Here is a 19,698-nt window from a genome sequence, read left to right on the forward strand (position 1 = left end):
GGAACCTTCTCTACAGCCCAAAAACGGTGGCTCCCAATTTACATAGGACAGGAGCACGTCAACCTCCAGATTGACCTGAGGCCAAAAAAAAAAAAAGGGAGGCACCGCTAGGCAAACATCTGCATCTCAACATCTGGTTGCCATGCCAATGACCTGACTGCAGGAATATCGGTAAGAGGTTAAAGCCCATTTACGTGTTGCCTACTACACAATGCTGAGTCTCTTATGTGTGTATTTTTGTTCTGAACTATGCGCTCGGGATGGGGAATGCGAGTCAGTCTTCTGCTGAGAATGCCAGCAGCATCGACTTTGACTTCACAAAAGAAGCACTAAAAGGACTTGCACATGTGGAGCAGTAGCTTAGGCTGTGGGGTTGGGGGCTCCACCCAACAGGTGGTTTCCACAAAGCCAGACCCACTGAAACGACTGGATCCTACCCAGGGGCACCCCGCCTGCTACCCCAGGAGGAAGTATTTTGGAACAGTCCTGTAATTTCCTGTACCTGTGAATCGTACAATCCAAACGCACATTTGATTTTGAATGGCTGTTCTCTCTCTCTCTCTCTCTCTGTGTCATCCACCTGCCCCAGACAGGCTCACAAGTGGCTCATCAGGAGCTCTGATTCATAAAAGTGGCCCCAGAGCCGGCTTCATCAGACCAATCCTTGGAGAAGCTCAAGCGGTATTATTGGCGAGGAGAAATCCGCTCTGCAAAAACAGCAGAGGCCAGGGCTTGGCAAACAGGGCTGGCCTTCCTCTCCCGCTCATGCAGCCGTGCCGCTGGCCTGGCTGGTTTGGGGGACAGGAGCTTTCCAAAAGGCAAGGGGGGAGCATTCTGAAAACCGCCCCTGCAGTGCAGCCCAAACGGGGGCCCAGCCACCAAGCATGCGTTTAGTAGAACTTGGATGATGAATGCAGACGAGGGGGGAGCAGACATGGAAACTGCCAAGTGGACGATCTCGGCTTTGTTCAGCAGGTAAGTTAACAGGCCCGTGCTTCAATGCGGCCCATGCATAGCAGCAGCTCCCCATTCTACCCCGTGAGGGAAGAACGGCTTGCAGGAGGGGTGGCTACATTTTTTTTTTTGCATGCACACAAACTCTCTGTTTCCACTCCTTTAGGATACACTCCAAAAATTGTCCGCTGCCTACTTCAGCACCCTTCTTTTGATATTTGGCCTTCTACCTGTCATAATGGTTGTGGCAGCAGTTTTAATTTGATTCCCCCGCCCCTCTTTTTTTGTTTGTTTTTTGGAGAAAATCCATCTGGTTTCACAGGTCTCCATGCCCCTCATGCATTTCTCATGGTCCACAGACATGCTGACTCCCAGTTGGACATTGTTCAGAAAAAAAATGGCCAACACACAAACATCATCTGCTCACTTCTGACAAACACCAGCAAGGCAAGCTTGGGAAGGCACCCGCCCAGAGGGAAATGGGAACGGCCTCTGTTAGAAGCCACTCCATAGGAACCAGCATCATCACGGAAGGGAGAAAAGCATCCCATAGATCAAATCCCGCAATTACGCCCATGGTCAGAGGCCTCCCTCACCTTCAGCGTACAGTTTTGGGCACCTGCAGGCCCAGAGATTGGCCTCTCTTTTTTTGGAGTCATCAGATGCTTTCAAAGCAAAATCCATCATTTCTCACTTAGCAGTTCTGGCTACAAACGTGGACTGTCTCTGAAATATGCCTCTGGCTTGACGTGGATGACCCTTGGTTTGACTTGCGTCTCTCCATCATTAGGTCAAGCACCTTTGATGCTCTGTTTCCCGGGGGAACCACATCACCTGCCCACTCCTTGCTAATGAGCACCGGCTCCCAAATGGCCACTGATGATGGCAAGGCTGATGGCAGGAAGGCACGGGAAAAATGTCCCTGCAGTAATTCCCTTCATGTTGAGGGACAAGGACTGCAGCGCCCTGACTGACCTCCTAATGGGAAAGGGCGGGGTGTCTGCACTACATTCACCTGCTCCCTGGAAAAACAACAACAACAACAAATCCTCCTCTCTGAGCAGTGGAAGAGACAACTCCTCATCTACTGCCTTTGTGTACAGGAGGTTTTCACCTGAAGAAGCAAAGTCTTGTTCAAAAACCCTCATTTGCTCCTCTGTCTAGTACGGCTTCAGGAGCTTCTGAAAGAGGGAAGGAGGTGGAGGGATACAGAGAGAACCACTGAACTTTGCTCCCTGGGAACCATGGAGGGCATCAGAAACCATCCGGCTGAATGACAGCCGGGTACTCAAAAGGCAAATTCCCCCAATCTGGAAAGACTCATCCCAATTCAGCACAAACGACGGCTTCATAGAATAGGAGCCGGCCTGCATATTGGAGTGGGTCAAAAGGCTATTTGTCCACTCCTCTAAATCAGGTGCCCCCAGTAGAGCACCAACACATTTCTTGGCCAGATGTTTTTAGGAACCGGGTGGAGCCATGCGGGGCTTCTGATTGGACACTGAAGATCTCACTGGCTGCGCCTTTTAAAGCAATAGTCTTGGGGGGGGGGCAGCTGCCCAAACAGTGCTGTTTCTCCCTCTTTGTTGTGTTATTTTGCCGGCGTATTTTTTAAAAAAATATTCCTCTTGTTCCCTGCTTCTTCTTCTCTCCCTGTCTGTCTCTGTGGGTCTACCTCCTGTGGCAGCCATGCCAGAATCCCAAAAGGGGCCACAGACTCAAAAGGGTTGGGAGCCCCGTTCTAGATTTCTCTGTGCTCTGTCCCTTTGTCTATATTTACATTGTGCAGGCAGCAATGCTCCTTTCCCCAAAGTAGTAGAGGTCCAGAGGCTCCTTTTATCAACCCACACAGTAAATATAGGGGAAGAGAAGGAGCCAGTGGGGACTCAGGGGAGACAGGTGTGCACTGTCACATGGTTTCAGAATTCTTCGCAAGATTCTACTGGAGCACTCACAAAAACCTGTTTCTCTCTCTCTGTGTCTTGGGACACGGTGTGGTGTTTATTTGCAATGAAAGCTTTCAAAAAGCCAACTTAATCCTCGTGAACTGAAGGGAGTTCTCTTTTCATTAACCCTAAGAGTTTTCCTGATTAGCATGACAGAACAGGCTCTTTACACTATGTTAGAACATGGTTTCATGCAGTGTGGTGTGGTCTGTCCTAAGTCTTGGGCACAACCCTTCAGTAGGAATTCTGGTGGAGGACAATCCTGAATTTCCTAAATTGCTCCAAACAGGAGCTGCTCAAATCTAATTTACAGATTCTGGTGGGTCACGCAATGACTAAGCACTGACTGAGCTGAGTCAAACTCTGCCTGCACAAAGACAATAGCAGAAGTTGGACAAGGAACCAGATTTTACCTTTTGGTTCTGCAAAAAGAGAGACTGTAGGGGCAGAAGGCTTATAAAGGATATACTTTGTTATATGCAAAGGTTTTCTTCTTGCCCCCCATTACTTTCTTTCTGTAATGGGGAGTTGGCAACCATAATGTAGCTGAGCAAAGAAAAGATGCAGGCCTGAAAGTCTATTCTCTTTCTGTTACTAGGCAAGCTTGATAGTTTAAGCAGAGTGCCCTTTGTCCAGAGTTATACAAAATGTGCAGATTCAACTGTTTTAAGGTCTTAGATGCCTTGAATTTGCCCTTCCCCTAGAGCCAGAAGCATAAAGATGTTTAGGCTCTCTTTCTGAGAAGAAGGACAACAAAAGGCAATAGAGATAGGAAAGAAACAGGTCCTAGTTCATCTTGCGTCAAAGGATCAGATGCTCCCATCTTCCAATAAGGGTCTTAGAATACTCAAATGTTTTAGGGAAAGGGAAAATCTCCACCTTTCTTTATGACTGATTGATGATGATGAACTTTGGGGTGTATTCTTTTTACTGCTATTCTGATGTAACCTATAAAAGTAAGAACACACTGTCATCTTGTGTGGTTCCCCGATGCTGTTTGCCCTTTTGTTGGCGTGAATAAAATATAAATTTTATTCCTTTGTTGGCTTAAGCTTTTTGGCTTAAATATTTTGAACCCGTTACCCTGCTGTAACAAGACTAGTGCTGAATTAAAAAATGCAGTCCCTTCATTTGTTTATTGATACTTCTGGCAACCGACTTGCAGCTGCTACACTTACAATGAAATGAGGACGTTCACAGAGCTCTAGTGCTTCTATGAAGTTGTTTTAGTAGCCAAAAAAATTCCTAAAAAATTCCAAGTGTGGAGGGTGCACTGCATCTGCATATGAGATGTCTCAAAGCACATGAAGCTGAGCATTAGAAGGTTCTACTGTTCATTCCTTGGCTTCATAGGATCACCCTCTGAGATCTCCACTCCAAGTTGTCTCTGACAAAGGGCGCACCAACTCTGGGAGGCCCTGAAGGTATTATTGGACATGAACCGAACAAATTAGTTTAGAATCAGGTTCTAAACTTGACCCCAGTGAACCTTTGACTTTCTATGACTGGGATGATGGCTGTTTTGTAGGTCCCTCATTCATGGGGTCACCTTGAGCCGTAAGCGACTTCATGGCACTCAACACGCACGCTAGCCAATGTGAAGGGCATAGTCATGAGATGATGCCGTATGCTTGACGCTTGATGAATTTGGGAAGGTGGCATTGCTCAGTGGAAGCAGGCAGGAAAAACAAGGACCATTGCCTGACACCTCAAATTAAAAGGAGCTTGGGGAACGGGGCTGGAAAAAATACCCCCCCCCCCAAAAAAAAAAAAAAAAAACAACCCATAGCCTCTGCTGGAGCAGATAGCACTGGGCTACGTGGACCCATGAACAGGGGTTCCATATGAAGAAAGCCCTGAAACTTCCTAACAGCTTCTTGAACTCCAGCACCCCCATGTCCTACTGCACCTCTCTTCAATGTGACTCACAATGAGTGGCCGAAGGATGAGCGCTGCAATTATCAGGGAGGTTACGAAGGGAAGGAAGTCTCTTCCTCACTTGCTACCAATGGATAGATTCGGGAACTACTTTTTATAGACAGTGTCTCCTTCCTTCTGCCTCAGTGGCCGTGTTGACCTGCGTGGCCTTGTGAAAACCTCCCTGCACCGGTTATGAAACAAGGCGAAAGGGTGCCCTTTCAGTCTGGTTGTGTGTTTCAGTGCAATCCTTGTCATGCTTCTGAGGTTTATGCTGAAGTCCTCCCTGCCAATCTTCTATCAGCTCAGTTGTTAGCCCAAGAGACCGGACTGAACTTCAGAAATGGGAGGAGTGGGCGGGAGAGGGAAAGCCATTCGCTGCTGCAGATACACGGACGGATGAGCTAGTCTTGTTAGGATCAGCTGCAGGGGCAGCGTGTGTCCTGGTGCTTTATGTGCAATCCCTGTGATAACAGAGATAATGCCAAATGACAATCTCAGAGTACTAAACTCTCCTGCCTCACTTGGATATTTGAGGGGTTTACTAAAACCCCAGGCTTTGGTACAAAAAGCAACATGTGACCCACAATTTCCAAAGCCCAGTAACTGCTCCAAACAATAGCAATATGGACTGCCACCTCTTGGCCACACTTCTGCTCTTCCAGGCCCTGCAATTTCTGCTGGGTGGGGAGAATTGCTGGAAGCCAACTCGCCAGCAGAAGGGAAGGCTAAACCCACATCGGAAGTGAGGAGGCCAAGCACTGTTTCCAGCCTTAGCTGTCACGGCATATTTGTGAGATCAGTCCAGTGGAAATGTGATTTTGCTAGAGGTCTTGGCCACCCCCAACGCCCCCTCCCGGCTCCCATGCTTGCCTGGCTGCCCAGCATCGCTGAGAGAGAAGAGAAACAGGAATGCAATAAATACCAACCGTGAACTGCCGGTTCTGTCGCCGCCGTTGTGTCTACACACGGGAACAGAGGTTTGGAGGAAGGGAAGAAACAGGAGGGACGGCATGCAAAAGAAGGGAGATGGGAAAAAAATGGAACAGATAATATATGAGCAAGCTTTCAAAGAACATTGCGTGACAAGCCATAATAAAATGAAAGGCAAAAAGCATTTGAAGTGAGTTGCACTGTTTTTTTTTTTAAAAAGACATGCCTCGAAGCTGAAAAGCTGTGAGCCGGAGGGGGACGATCCAAAAAGTCTTGCTTGCTTTGCCAAAAGTGATGCTTCCTGGTGGTCAAGAGTTAGGGAGACGTGCAAAGTGAGGAGAAACACCACAGACCCGGCTCTGGTTGTGACCGGAGGGGGGGGGGGGGCGCCCAGCTGCGGAAGGGCCGGCCGGTCTCGAAGAGGGTGCTGTCCATTCAAACACTGCCTTTGCAAAACACGACCCTCTCATTTCAACGGCCAGAACGAGGCAAAGCATTGTCTGGATCGCCAGGGCCCGTTTCTTTTCATGCAGAGGGGAGCCATGGATGCCACACCACATTCTGCATCCATGTTATTCTGGGGAGCAGGAAGACCTCCACCCCACCCCAGCCCAGCCCCACAGGAGACTAAGGAACCTAAGGAACGGAGGGCCTTGTCTGGAAGGGCAAAGGCAGCCATGCCTCTTTCAAGCCAGGCATGGATCAAGGAAAGAAAATCAATAACTGAGGAGCAGCCCAGCTCTGCAGAGACCGAAGACAGATTTCCCACGGCTTCCTTACAGGAGAATTTTGGAGGGGAGTCCAAGTAGGGCTGCCAGCTCTGGGTTGGGACATCCATGGAAATTCTGAGGTTGGAGTCTGGGGAAGGTGTGGTTTGGGGAGGGAACCTCATCAGGGTATAATGTGATATAGCCCACCCTCTAAAGTAGCCAATCTTTCCAACAACAGCGAGCAGTCTCCAGGTGAGGCCTGGAAGTTGGCAACCCTAATCCCTGTGGGTGGCAGTACTTTATAGACTTCCTGTTGCTGAGAATGCAGGTAGGGAAAAGAAGCATTCATCCCTAGTTACAGTGCACTGAGTGGGCCTTTGCCAAGGCCCAGGCAAAGCATAATTCCAGTTACTCAACTCATTTGGTTAAGTGGGCCGGCAAAGCTTACAACATGGGGTCAGATAGTGGACCCCCCAGAAACCCTGCCTTTCCCAGTCAAGATGTCCGGGTTGGATCCTCCCTCCACATCTCTCCGAGGCTGCATTTTCCGTTTTCCAAAGACTTGGGCTTCCGTCTTTATCTGAGTGCCACGGAACATTCCTAGCAGATTTGTGGTGGGCTCATCATAGCCGAAGTGAACATGGTGGAAGTTAAGCCCATTGCTTTTGTCCGGGTTCACTCGGGGTCCAGGAATGCCTCCAAAACCTCAAATGCTGACCAGATACATCCTCTCTAATTCAGCAGCCTGCCAACACGGGCTTCGTTCCAGAGTTTAGTTTCAGGAAGGTTGCTGGTCTGGTCGGCAGTAGAACAGCCAGATTTGAGCCCAACAGCATTTCAAAGAGCAACAAAAATTTTGGGGGTGGGGGAGTGGGGAGGGTGGCTTTTGAGAACAACCAGTATCTGACGAAGGTAGCTTTGACTCACTAAAGCCTCGCTGGTCTCGAAAGTGCTACTGGACTCGAATGGAACTTCTCCAGAGCTTAACAACCCAGCTGTCCAAAGTAAACAATTCTGCCAGTCATACAGGCTGGGTGAACACGGAGGCCAAGAGGTGGTTTCCCTGGAACATGCCGAGAAGATCTAAGATGCTTTCCACAGAGCAGCCCAAGTGTGGCCATTGACCTCAACAGAATGTCTCTCTGGTTCAGCACAGGCAATGTTCAAATGAAAAAAAAAAAAAGCAAAACTTTAAGCAAAAAGCCACGCAAGGCTCAAACACTGCCCTGGGACTTAAGATGTATGTTATGAGAGCAGACATTCTCATGGAGGTGTTTCTCCACAGTTCACAGGTTGCCACAGAAGCTGGAAAGGGCCAAACTTTCCACAGAATTGAAAGGACCGTCCAGCCTTCTCTTCTTGCAATTAGGGCAAGGACAACGTACACGTGAATTTTCCAGAGGGACAGGGCAAGACAAGTAAATATAAATATATACATGTACATAACCCACATGGGAAAAATTCCACAATACTTACGGACTGGCACACTTTAAAATACTGAAGCAAAAAAAGAGAGAGAGAGAAACCCTATGCAATTAAAATAAGACACTTCACCAAGGTTTCCATGATAGAGATGTTTCTGTATTACTAGTCCTGACCTGCAGGCTGATTTAGCTCAATCAACGCTTCAGGCTCATTTGTGTTGACTGCAACACAGGGAGCACAAAAGTGAGAGTAGCTGCCCTTCTCACGAGTAACAGAAAGGGAGGCTTGTCCCTCTGGTACTGCTTAGCCACCAAGATGGCGTTCTTTTAATTAAATTTGCTCTCCAAGGGCGAAGGGAACCGAGGGACTAACATGTACGACCAGGTGGAGTAGCGTGTGAACTCTGGATAGGTCACTGTCTTCCAGTAGACTCAATTTACTGGTTTTCCTGGGAAGGGGGACGTTGTGCGCACTTCCGGCTTAAATAAAACTGTACAGGGGCCGGAACTGCTCTTCCCGTGCTAGAAAAAGACAATCAGTCAAGGGTTTCCAGGCACAGTGCAGCTCGCTTTTCCCATCCAGGGACAGAGATCAGCAGGTAACAGACAAACAAACAAACAAACAAACAAAATGAAACACAAAGTTGTCAAGCAGTTAAAGCCGAACAAAGATCCAAAGTCAAACAACATCATGTTGGCTGCAGCTGGAATGGCAAAATCATGATTAGCAGATGGACTTGGATGATCGCAGCAGGAAACAAAGCAGTTAATGGTTAAAGGTGCGCTGGCTAGATGCCTCCCCAAAGACCCGTCTTTCTTAGCAGCAGGGCCTGTGGGCCTTTACCTTCTTAAGGCACTTTGCAGTGATTGTCCTGAAAAGAATGGCTTCAAGTTTGAAAAGCAAGACACACTGAAAACGGAAGTTCTAACCACACCTGGCTCTTTGGTAAGGAGACCGAGGAGGGACCGCCAGCGATTCTGCAGCATGCTGTGTTTCCAGAAATGGTAGAAGGTTAAGATGCCTTTTTGGTAACGTTAAGATGGCCACCCCACCTTTCCAAATGGATGCAGGTAGTCTTAGCATGAAGAGGAGGATGGGAAAATTCTCAGCTCAATGTTAATAGTAAGCTAAACTTACAAGGGAAAGGAGGAAATGCCCCTCTTGCCTGCCCCTCCCCCCAAACCTGCACACACACAACACACACACGAACTAGCCCTCTGCATTATCACAACATGGAAACCTGATACCCAAGAAGGAGCCATCTGCCCAAACCTCCCTGTTGCCTGGCGTGCCCTTCCCTGGATGGCCCAAACTCATCAGACCTGGGAAACAGGCTTCGCCCTGGTTAACGTCTGGACGGGAGACCAGCAAGGAATACCAGGGTTGCTCTACAGAGGAAGGTATTGGCAAACCACTTCAGTATGTCTCTTGCCTTGAAAACTCTGTGCGGTTGCCACAAATTGGCCACGACTTAATGGCATTTTCCACCACCATCCCCACTGCCTGGCTTTCCAGCACTACCTTTAATAGGACTCACCTTTTTTAAAAAGAAAAATGGCAGCCAGATATTGAAGGCAATTAATAGTTTGCGGCTGCCAAGTTTGAGGGGGTTTCCTGCAAAATAGGAATGGACGGGCTCCATCCATGGCCTTTGGACATCCATCATGTCTTAGCAGCAGAAAAAAAGAATAATTAAAAATAATAAAAATAATATTTTTTAAAAGGAGCCAGCTGGGCAGAGGCTGTTCAGCAGCACGTTCTAATCCATTCCAGTGGCTTCATTCCAACTTTAAATTGTTCACTCAATGTGACAGACCGGGGGGGTTTAAAAACTAATCCATAAAATTAGTCCGCAACTCCTAACAGAATGGGTTCCGTAAACAAAAACAGAAATCTAAGGACTGTTTTTTTAAAGAAAACAGTTCATCCATTTAAAGCCCTGCAGTTTTCTGAGGTGAACGTGAGGGGCACTCGGCGCTTTAAAGCTGTGTTTTCAACCAATGCAAGATCCGGTTGTACAATCAGCACCTACCTGAGGCAGCGGCCTGACGTAGCCGGCAATGATCTTGAGTTTAAGTGGAAATGATCTGGCGGTCCCACACAGATCTTCATCCATCCGCATCCCTAAAGGCCAGAGCAGACAGACAGCCCGGCCTGCGGTGGCCAGCCAGCTGTGCCGGCAGTTTACCAACAGAGCAGTGTGGAGATCAGCTGTGCTTCAAAGCACTGCATGATTGTAAAAACACACACACGCGCGCGAGAGACAGAATATGCCCAGAATCTCCCATTAACTTATGGTGACCTATAACCAAATACACTTCATTTCAACCTCACAACTTGCATGACAAAGAGCACAGAGATGGGGGGGGGGGGCGTTCCTTCTGGGCTTTGGGTCTGCTCTGTGCTGAGAACGGCATAAGAAGTCCCCTTTGTACTCCCGCAAGAGCATCCTCCATAGAAGAGGAACTTCAAGGGCCGCCGAAAGGACAGTGGCCTGCTTGTACTACGCCCGTGAGATAGCTTCATTTTCAGACCAGATGTTTCACAAAAGTAATCAGGATCTGTTTAGTTGCTTTGTGCAGCATGGAAAATTATGGCTCAAAGTGTGGCAGGCACTGCATATTGCGCTGAGATTTAACGCTTCGTTCCACACGGCTCCGTCCCAGGCCTCTCTCTCCAGCCTCCCACCTAGCCAAAGGAAACAGGGCCGAACAAGCCGTTGAAGGTTCTCAGTCCCATCATCGAAGGCCACACCGTCCACCAGGAAAGTGGCCCTTGTGATAAACAGAAGCTGCGCATTGCTGTGGCTGATACTGCCGCCGCCAAGACTTACGGCACTGCTGAATGGAGGGCTCTTATTTCTAGGGCAGGGGGTCCCAACTTTCTGAGCTTGGGGGCACCTTTGGAATTCTGGCACTGGATTGGGGGGGGGGGGTGCAACCACAAAATGGCTGCCACGAGAGGCAAATCACAAAATATCAAACGGTAAGGGCGAGGATAACTTTAACAGTAACTCTTCCACATTTAAGGCAGAAGCTCTATTTAACAGGGTGCCTTTTAAAATGGGCATAGTATTGAAAAATACTTTCTTGAATAGGCGCAGCGTATCTGCAGTCATAACAATGAAGAATCTTGTCCTACTACAGCAGCTATTGCCAAAGCAACTTTTAAAAAAATCTGCACAGCAAAACAGATCGAAAACCCTGTGGGGCAAAAGGCTCACCCGACCCCACTCGCTTTCTAAAACACCTGGCGAGTGCCAGAAAAGGTGCCCGCAGGCATCCTGGCACCTATGGGCACTGTGGTTACCCAAAGCACCACATTGGGGAATCCTAATCTAGGATGCAGGTGTCTTTAATGTTGTTACTGTGTACCCACCAATATGGATCGAGCCACACTCCATTAGATTAAATAGAAAACCCAAGGTACTGGAGACACTGGAGTAAATAACGGCTGCTGTACCATGGCAGGGGATGTCTAATGTGCCCTGCTGCTGTCTAGAACAGTGATGGCGAACCTATGGCATGGGTGCCATAGATGGAACTCAGAGCCCTCTCTGTGGGCACCCACGCACAGGGTTCACCTTGTGTGTGTGTGGGGGGGGGAATCGCTCCCCCCCCCACACATCTAGGTTGGCCTGGGCCGTTGGACTTGATGTGTGTGCACCTCAGCGAGTAGGGAGGACTCGGCTGGCAGGTCTGGTGCCTGTGCTCCAGGTGGCTGCTGCCCAGCGGGTGGGGGGAGGCGGCAGAGAGGTGCAGAGCAACACATATGGGACTTGCTGGAGGCTACAGCAGGCTGGCCCCTGCTTGACGGGGTTATTCAGGTTAATTTGCCGCATTGGCACTTTGCGATAAATAAGTGGGTTTTGGGTTGCAATTTGGACACTCGGTCTTGAAAAGGTTCGCCATCACTGGTCTAGAAGAACACACCTGGACAAGCCCCCCTCAACCAGGTAAGGGGAGCAAACCGGCTTTCCAGCATTTTTTTCCTCCTCCACCTAAGAAGCAGACCTGTTCTTCAGGTACTAAAGTAAAAAATGGCTGCTACAGAGCAGATGGCTTCTTCAACAAACAAATAGAAAAAAAAGGCCCACAACCCTTTTGAGGGTTATTAAATAAGCAAAACAACTCAAACTTTGCATTTGCTATTTCTTCTCAGGTGCCTCTGTGTGCGCGCGTATTCCTTTCCTCTTCCTTTCCCTTTTAATGTGGTCACATAGTGGATGAAAATGTCAGGAGATCACAACATCAACTCTAAATTAACTTGACATTTTACCAGGGACACAAAGAAGCTTCCACAGAAAGCCAAGACGATACAATAAGAAATGGTGCACAAAACCAAGTAAATCTTCCCCTCTGCTTTATGAAACTGGGCTGGCAACCAACTGCTTGCCTGACGGATGTTCACGAGTAGTATTATGAAGCCTGGAGGACAGAATTTATACTTTTCATAGAGTTTTATCCTTCAATCATTTTTTTTGAATACAGACAGCTTTTTTCAGGTTTTGAAATGTGGGCGGAATTGAGAGAAGGCCAAGGAGAATTATGCCCATTTAGGGTCTGCAGAGCACTGGGACCACATGTCCAACAGATGCCTACAAGGAATCAAAATACTGTGAGCGCTAATGGGATTCTTTTCCCCATTTATCATGACACTGGCAGAGAAAAAGCCAAATCTTAGAATGCCTTTTCCAGCAACATTAACACACTTTGGTGTTCAGCAGGTCTTCTCCAAATGTTGATGCGACACACGGAGTTTCCACACAGTCCAAATATAATGAGTTGAGGAAGCTATTTATCCCGTTTTGGGGAAGAACTTCGCACAGGGCTCTTCCTCAAAATGGTTCAGTCCTTTAGGTTTCCCTCAACCCGGGTTTACAAACTAAACTAGCAATCTTTTTGGAGAAACAAAAGAAGCCACAACAACCCAGACTGTTTGTAATCGCTTCTTGGAGGAATAAAGTTTGCAGTGCAAAGGCAAACAGGGAAAACTGGGTTCATTAATAACATGTTACACACATTATTAGTGTGCTGTGCAGAAACAACCACAGAAAATGGAACAACTAGAGTCAAGTCCAATAGCCCTTCTAAAACGCTCATATTCTGAAAACCTGGTTAGTCTCTGAGATGCTACAGACTTACCTCTAGCTGCTCTACTGCAGACCAACATTACTACCCTTTGAAACTGGAGAAAATGGAAGACAGACATTTTAAGCCAAACCATGTATTCTACCCAGTGGTGGGATCCAAAAATTTTAATAACAGGTTCCGATGGTGGTGGGATTCAAACAGTGGCACCGCCGCACACACGCACCTCCAGTCCCTATTGGGCAGGGAGGTTGCTTTAGTAACCCCTTCTCGGCACTCAGAAAAAATTAGTAACCACTTCTAGAGAAGTGGTGAGAACTGGTTAGATCCCACCTCTGATTCTACCCCATCTAATGCTCACTGGATTTCAGAAAAGTCAAACATCTGTTTTGGGTTCTTATGAAATATGCCCACATCTCAGTCAAATGAATCGTCTGCTATTAAAGACAAAGGCTAGCGCACAATCTCCTTGCTGCCATGGAGTCACTCCACCGCACACTAAAAAGTCTGTACACACACACACACACACACACACACACACACACACACACACACACACAATGCCCATGGCACTGTTCTTTTTATAAAAGGCATCCCATTGGGGGAACGGAAACACATTCCGGCCGGGGTGCCAGCAAGTGTGAGGGACCAGGAAGGTGTTTCTGATTGCACCAGCATCCCCGCTGAAGCCATAATGGGATCTCCAACCTGGGCAGGATCAAACATGTCAGCTCCACCACGAAGGCCTCTGTGGAAAGAGGGGAGGATGCCCTTCATCCTATTAGCACGGAAGCTAAGAGACAAACAAGATCCATCCATGGGAGAGGCCACAAGCCTAGGCCTGCTTTTGCAACTGGTACAAATAATCAGAGGCATACTTGAGAGGAAAGAAAATAGATCCACCAGGGGGGCAAGATAAACTGAACACACACACAGAGACACAATAGACTGTTAAAAATAAACCCTTCACTGGATTTTTTTTTAAAAAACAAATATTAAAAAACATTTAATTATCACGCAGGAAATAACAGCTGTCCAAATGGATTGTTTCAAGAGAGGACTCCGGGGGCCATTTAAATTATGCAGCTTGTTCTGTCATATCATACCGCACATCTTAATGAATAAAGCCACAAGGACATTTTGAAAAGGATATAAAAAGGTTGGATTTTTTTTTTGGGGGGGGAGGGGGGGCCTTGTCAGCAATGCAGCTAGAATGTTTGAGGGCTGCCATAACAACAACACAGGTGATAGACTTTCCAAGGCTTCCAAATTCCAGAATACTTCAGCAAATTGATCTCTGTTAAGAGAAAGACTTAGTGCCTGGCCTCAACAGAGGCCGATGAAAAGTAAAGAATTTTTGTTCATTATGATCACCAAGTTGAAAAAAAAGAAGAAGTTTGGGGCTCTACAGGTGGATCCAGAAGAGACAGAATTAATTTGTGTCACATCCGAACAAGAGCACTCCAGAGCAGCCATTACTGGGTTTCTTTCAGAGGGCACATTCTCCAAGCAAATGCTGGCTGTCAAGACAAGAGTCTGTGGTGGGTATCTGGATTTTGTGAGCTGAAGGCCATATCAAGCAGTCCTTCAGGTGCCATCGGCCCCTTCCTGTCCCCACAGAAAGTTGTGAGAGTCAACAGAGGCCACCCAGGGAGTCTGCAGAGGTTGCCGGCAGCTTTACTATGGGGCCTCCATCTGGAAATGGAATCTCTCGGGCTTTTCGGGAGATGCGAGCAACCGTGCTTTCAGGCATTCCGGGCCTGCCAACATCTGTCTGTTCCCAGAGTGTGGGAAGGGGTGTGCACAACAGCCGAAATGATATGGTGCCCCTCGAGGCTTTTAGAAAAGCAGTTTTTTTCCCTGAGACTACTGCATAAAGTGTTGGTAATTATGCTAATTTCATTTGGAGAATGGTTTTCAGTTACACAAACCTTTAGCAGAGAGCAGAGAAAATGCATTCCAGGAGCGTTATACTGGTGTTTAATCATTGGTGTTTGGCTGTTGAAGCTTTTAAAGCTAATGGGTGGCTCTAAAGCACTACAGAACACAGGGGGGGAGAAGGGAAATTCATTTCTCTACCCATTTGTCAGGTCGTAATACACAAGGTAGAGATGCAGAATTTAAGAGCCCGAGCCAGCCCACTCCTCTAAAAGCGGGAAAGGGAGCCATTTCTAATTTCCTCCTAAACACTTTAATAAATCCTGTTTGGAGAGAGGAGCCCAAGTTAAATTCCACCCGTGCAGACAGCAAGCCTTCGGGATAAGATAAATACATACGCAGCTTGTCTGCTAAGACACAGCAACCTGGCAAGATCCCATTCATCAAAAACAGGGATTTGACAAAGTTGTTCTAGTAGCAATCTCAGCTTAACTACGCCTCAGTGCCGGATCGTTTGTTACCCACAAGGGCATTTTGTGAGGAGGGAAGATGCCACTCCCGAGAAGCAGCAAGACAAGGGCGGATGGAATGCCTCTATTAAGGCAAGGGGGCTGGAGCAACCCTCTTCAAAAAATCATGTTGACGTCTATTAATGGGACATAAAGGAACAACAACAAATAATTATGTGAAGACAATATCCTTGTCAAATCCAATGACCAAGCAACTGCTCAAGTGAACAGAGGCTATTCCTGAAGCATCCTGGATAAAATACAACATGTGAATTCAGCAGATGCACAGGGAGATTCGGAGCACGTATTACTGAACACTCCAGAAGATAAATGCCTCCCAACCAGCGCTAGTTTGGGCTTCTGTGGAGGAATTGCCCTTATTAGCCCAGCTAAAGCTATGAGGGTTGTGAGTTCTGGTGATGCAGTTCTCGCAATAATTGTCTGTCTTCACTTTCACCCAATGTTTTTACTTAGCACTAAGCAACAGTTAATTGAAGACCATGGATCAGCTGAATGGAGTTTCTCTAACAAAATATATGTTTGGCACTCAATAGGAAGGATGAGTCATACAATCTGTTTTAGGTTAATTGGCTCAAATTCCTGATTGCGTGATATAGATCACTTGAGAGGTAATTTTTACTTAACTGCCTTTCAAGAGGAATTCAGCTATCCTTCCTTTACTTTTGCTTACAACTGCTTATCTTGCAACTATGTTTTGGTGCTTGCTTGCTTAAGGACTTAACATGTGTAGGTCCAAGGATGTGTTTTATGTTTTGGTTTTAAGTTGCTGGCTCTTGATGAACTGATTGCCTGCCAGTATTTTGTGGTTTAGTAAATGGACAATGAAGCCAATAAACCCCCCCCCAAATATTTTAAAAGGATTTTCTGTCTCTGAGTTGTGAGTATTATCAAAGTCCTGACCCACGCAGAGAGGAGAGAAGTTATCTCTTCCTCTACAGCTTATTTGCCTCATTTCCTGGCACTCCAGAGCGACCGGCTGGCTGCCGGGGGAACCTACATTGCTGGCAGAGGTGCTGGGCCCAGTACAGGAAGCCGCTCTGCCCATTTCATGTTGGACAATGGTCCCATAAGAGGAAGACAGCTACCTCAAAATGGCAGCAATTCCCTCCACCATGGTAACAGTGAAATTTTAATGAAAATATTTTTTTTCTTTTAGTGTTGTGGAAACCTACCCTGGGGGTGTAAAACTCTGGCCCACCAGATATTCATGGACTATGATCCCCAGAAGCGCCAGAGGTGGGATTCAGGGGGTTCCAAAGGTTCTGTAGAACCTGTTGTTAAAATTTAAAATATCACTTTTTAATACTTAAAATATTTTTATTAAGTATTAATATTTTTAATACTTAAAATAAAAAAGTGATATTAAAATATTTTAATACTTTTTAACAGTCATTATTTTAATCCCACCACCATCAGAACCTGTTGTTAAAATGTTTGAATCCCACCACTGCAGAAGCCCCTGTCAACATGGGTGGCAGGTGCTGATGGGAATTGTAGTCCTTGAACATCCAGAGGGCCAGAGTTAGACATCCCTGCGCCTTAAGTCTGATACACAGATCTCATGCTCCACACATTAAGGTCCCAGTTCAAAATTAGATATAGGATAATTGCTATGTATACTGCAGACAAACACAACATATTTTCAACATGTTTATTGTTTAAATGTAAATAACTCTGGCAACAATTAATACACTATAATGTGTTTAATGATAACAGATTGTTAAGGAGTTTACTATTTTGACTGCGTCTAAGTTTAATTCGATATTCATAGATGTTGGTAGTCCTACATATTGTGACTGCACAAGATTATTTGGTCCAAATAATGCTTTCTTTTGTTGACTATGCAATCAGTCTTATCCCTTCAATTTTTAAAATTTTTTCCTACCTCTCAGATAGCAAAAATTAAGTTACATATACTAAGATAGCATATGGTGCAGCAGGTTGTAATTCTCTCTCAATGGGAATATTTGTATTTTCTCTTAAAGAAAATAAGACATTTACACTGTTAACTTCCATCAGTACTGTAATGAGTACAATTTCATAGGCTAAGTTAGAAATGATGTATTTTAGGTTATTAACTCAATAAAATAAGCTTGGGAAAGTGTTGCACATGTTTCAATTTCTCCCAAAATTTCCATTTCCCCCGAGAAAAAGAAGTCCTGCAGCTTCAGAATTTCCAGAAATGCCATACTGCTGTGGGTGCCTATGCCAAGTACAAGTATGTTCACTCCTGCCCATCCACCATGGAAGACCTGTGAGGGTTGTGTTGTAGGTTATCAGAAAGATGCTGAGCACTCAAAACCTGCCAGCCTAGAGGTTGTTTGGCTCCTGATAAAGACCACAGGTAATATCCACAGAAGGACACCAAGTAAGATAACAGCTTATCAGCAACAGCCTCTGGAATTGGGGCAAGCTGTAGATCAACAGGCGGAACTAAGCTTCAAAGACTTAAAAACAAAACAAAGTTAGAAGCACCCCCGAGGGAAACATGATAAATTAAAACCCACAGAATCCGTGTGGGTGGTGCAAAAAGAAATCGCCCTAGGCCCAAAGAGAACCAGGAAAGGACTGGACCATAGCCAAGAGGGAAACAGTCTGTTCTTGGCGAAATAGGTGAGCGCTATGTTCAACCAGCCGAGCTGCCCTTTTTAAAGCAGAGGAAATAATATCACTATCAACACTGCAACGCTTGCACCCAAGATGCTGGCGTGTGGTCAGCTCTGAAGCTGCACGAAAACCTTGCAAAGATGTGGTCATGTTGGCCCCTGTGGGTTCTACTATGAAAAAAGCAACTGCTTCGTAAATGAAGCTTGCAATCTTGCTGACCAATGTCCTTCTGTGGAGCTCAGAAGTAGTTCCTTCTTTAGCTATGTATATCTCAGGCCCCCTCTAGCAAGACTAAATTATCTGTAAGCTGACCAGCAAAACTGCTATTAAAATCCACTGTTCCTTGCTTCAAGAGCACTCCACTGGATTAGCCAAAACCAACTAGCCAACGAGGGCAGAACACATAGATAGGTTGATCTGAATAAATATTCTGTTCAACAGCAACTCCAGCATCTTAAACAGTTGCTGGTCCATGAATAGGTACTGACTCACCTGGGCTATGCAGGGCAAAAGGATGGTGACAACGCAATTCTACGTAGAGGGAAACATTAAGCATCACAAAGGAACCAGCTCTAGCTGGTAGGAATGCTAAAGCTAAGTGTTAATCACATCTTAATCTCCTCTTCTGATCTAACTCAAGACACTTCGCCATGATGGTTCAAGGCCAGGAAGCCATTCCATGACAGGCTGTAGAACTGACTGGTCTGAGCAGGTAGCCACCCAGCCAACCAAGGAGCCTCCAAGCTTTCTCCCCCCCCCCGCCCCCCGCCACCCACTACTGCCATGGGGCTGGTCTTCTCCTTGCGAGGCTGATGCCCTCAGACTTATTTTCCTTATGGCAAGGCAGGTGCATGGAGCATCTCAACAGTCACTGAGGGAGGGGAGCCCCCCAGCATCGTAGAAGAAACTCACTCTGGGGATCAGAGAACAGCGGGGGAAGGGGGCTAGCGGTGCTCATTTCTCAATATTCTGAAAGGAGAAAAATGCAACAAGAGAAAAAGCTGGACAACATGGCAGCAAGTGATGGTTAAGGCACACTGGAAAAGAAAGTCCCGTTATTGACACACAGACAGGCGTTTCTGAACCTCATAGAAATCAAAGCGTGTGACCTCGGGCAGGAGCTTCAAGGGAGAAAAGGCACAGCGGCAGCTGGAAAAGTGAAGGGGGACCACTGGATTCAGGCAAGAGGACACCGTTGCAGGATCACCACCTGCTTGCAAAGAAAGCCGGCGCAAACCCTCTCTCCTCACTGGGCTCACTGCACTTCCACTTCCAAAAATGAAAGAAAGCTGTAACAAAAGTATCCAGATGAACCCATGAAAGACGGTTTGGGACCCCATGGTTGATTATGATGGACAAAGAGATGGGAGTGGGGGGTCAGAACGGGGGGGGGGTCGGTCAAAATGGCACTTGAGGGTTGATAAACCTCGGCTCAGAATGGTGGATGAGAGGTAACCACTTATGGCTCAAAGGGTTTAGGAAGAACCACGTCATGTCACTGACTAGACAAACTGTAGCTGGAGGATAAGGAAAGATATTGTTTATGACACTTGAAAATAAAAGTATCTAGTAGGATTAAAAAATGGTTATGTTACTAAAGCAAAGTTCAAAAGGAGTTACCCTGTGCTTTAAAAGGTAAAACATCTCAGTCTGAACCTGGCTGGGTTGGCTGGCTTTTAACTCCTGACCCCCTCAGGAGGACACTCCA

At 46.7% G+C, this 19,698-nt stretch overlaps 1 protein-coding gene across 13 annotated transcripts in view; it reads right to left on the bottom strand.

Moving 5' to 3' along the window:
* The window catches only part of CADM1 (cell adhesion molecule 1), a 318,560-nt gene that overhangs the window by 25,654 nt on the left and 273,208 nt on the right, over nt 1-19,698 (bottom strand). For 9 of the 13 annotated variants that reach the window (XM_048512897.1, XM_048512892.1, XM_048512891.1 and 6 more), the window contains one exon: nt 5,747-5,779. The exons of the other annotated variants lie outside the window; for them this stretch is intronic. In XM_048512897.1, coding sequence (XP_048368854.1) covers nt 5,747-5,779 — 33 coding nt within the window. The remainder of the gene's footprint in view (nt 1-5,746; nt 5,780-19,698) is intronic. 13 annotated transcript variants of the gene reach the window in all.

Source organism: Sphaerodactylus townsendi, linkage group LG12 (assembly GCF_021028975.2).
Source record: "Sphaerodactylus townsendi isolate TG3544 linkage group LG12, MPM_Stown_v2.3, whole genome shotgun sequence".
Taxonomy (NCBI): domain Eukaryota; kingdom Metazoa; phylum Chordata; class Lepidosauria; order Squamata; family Sphaerodactylidae; genus Sphaerodactylus; species Sphaerodactylus townsendi.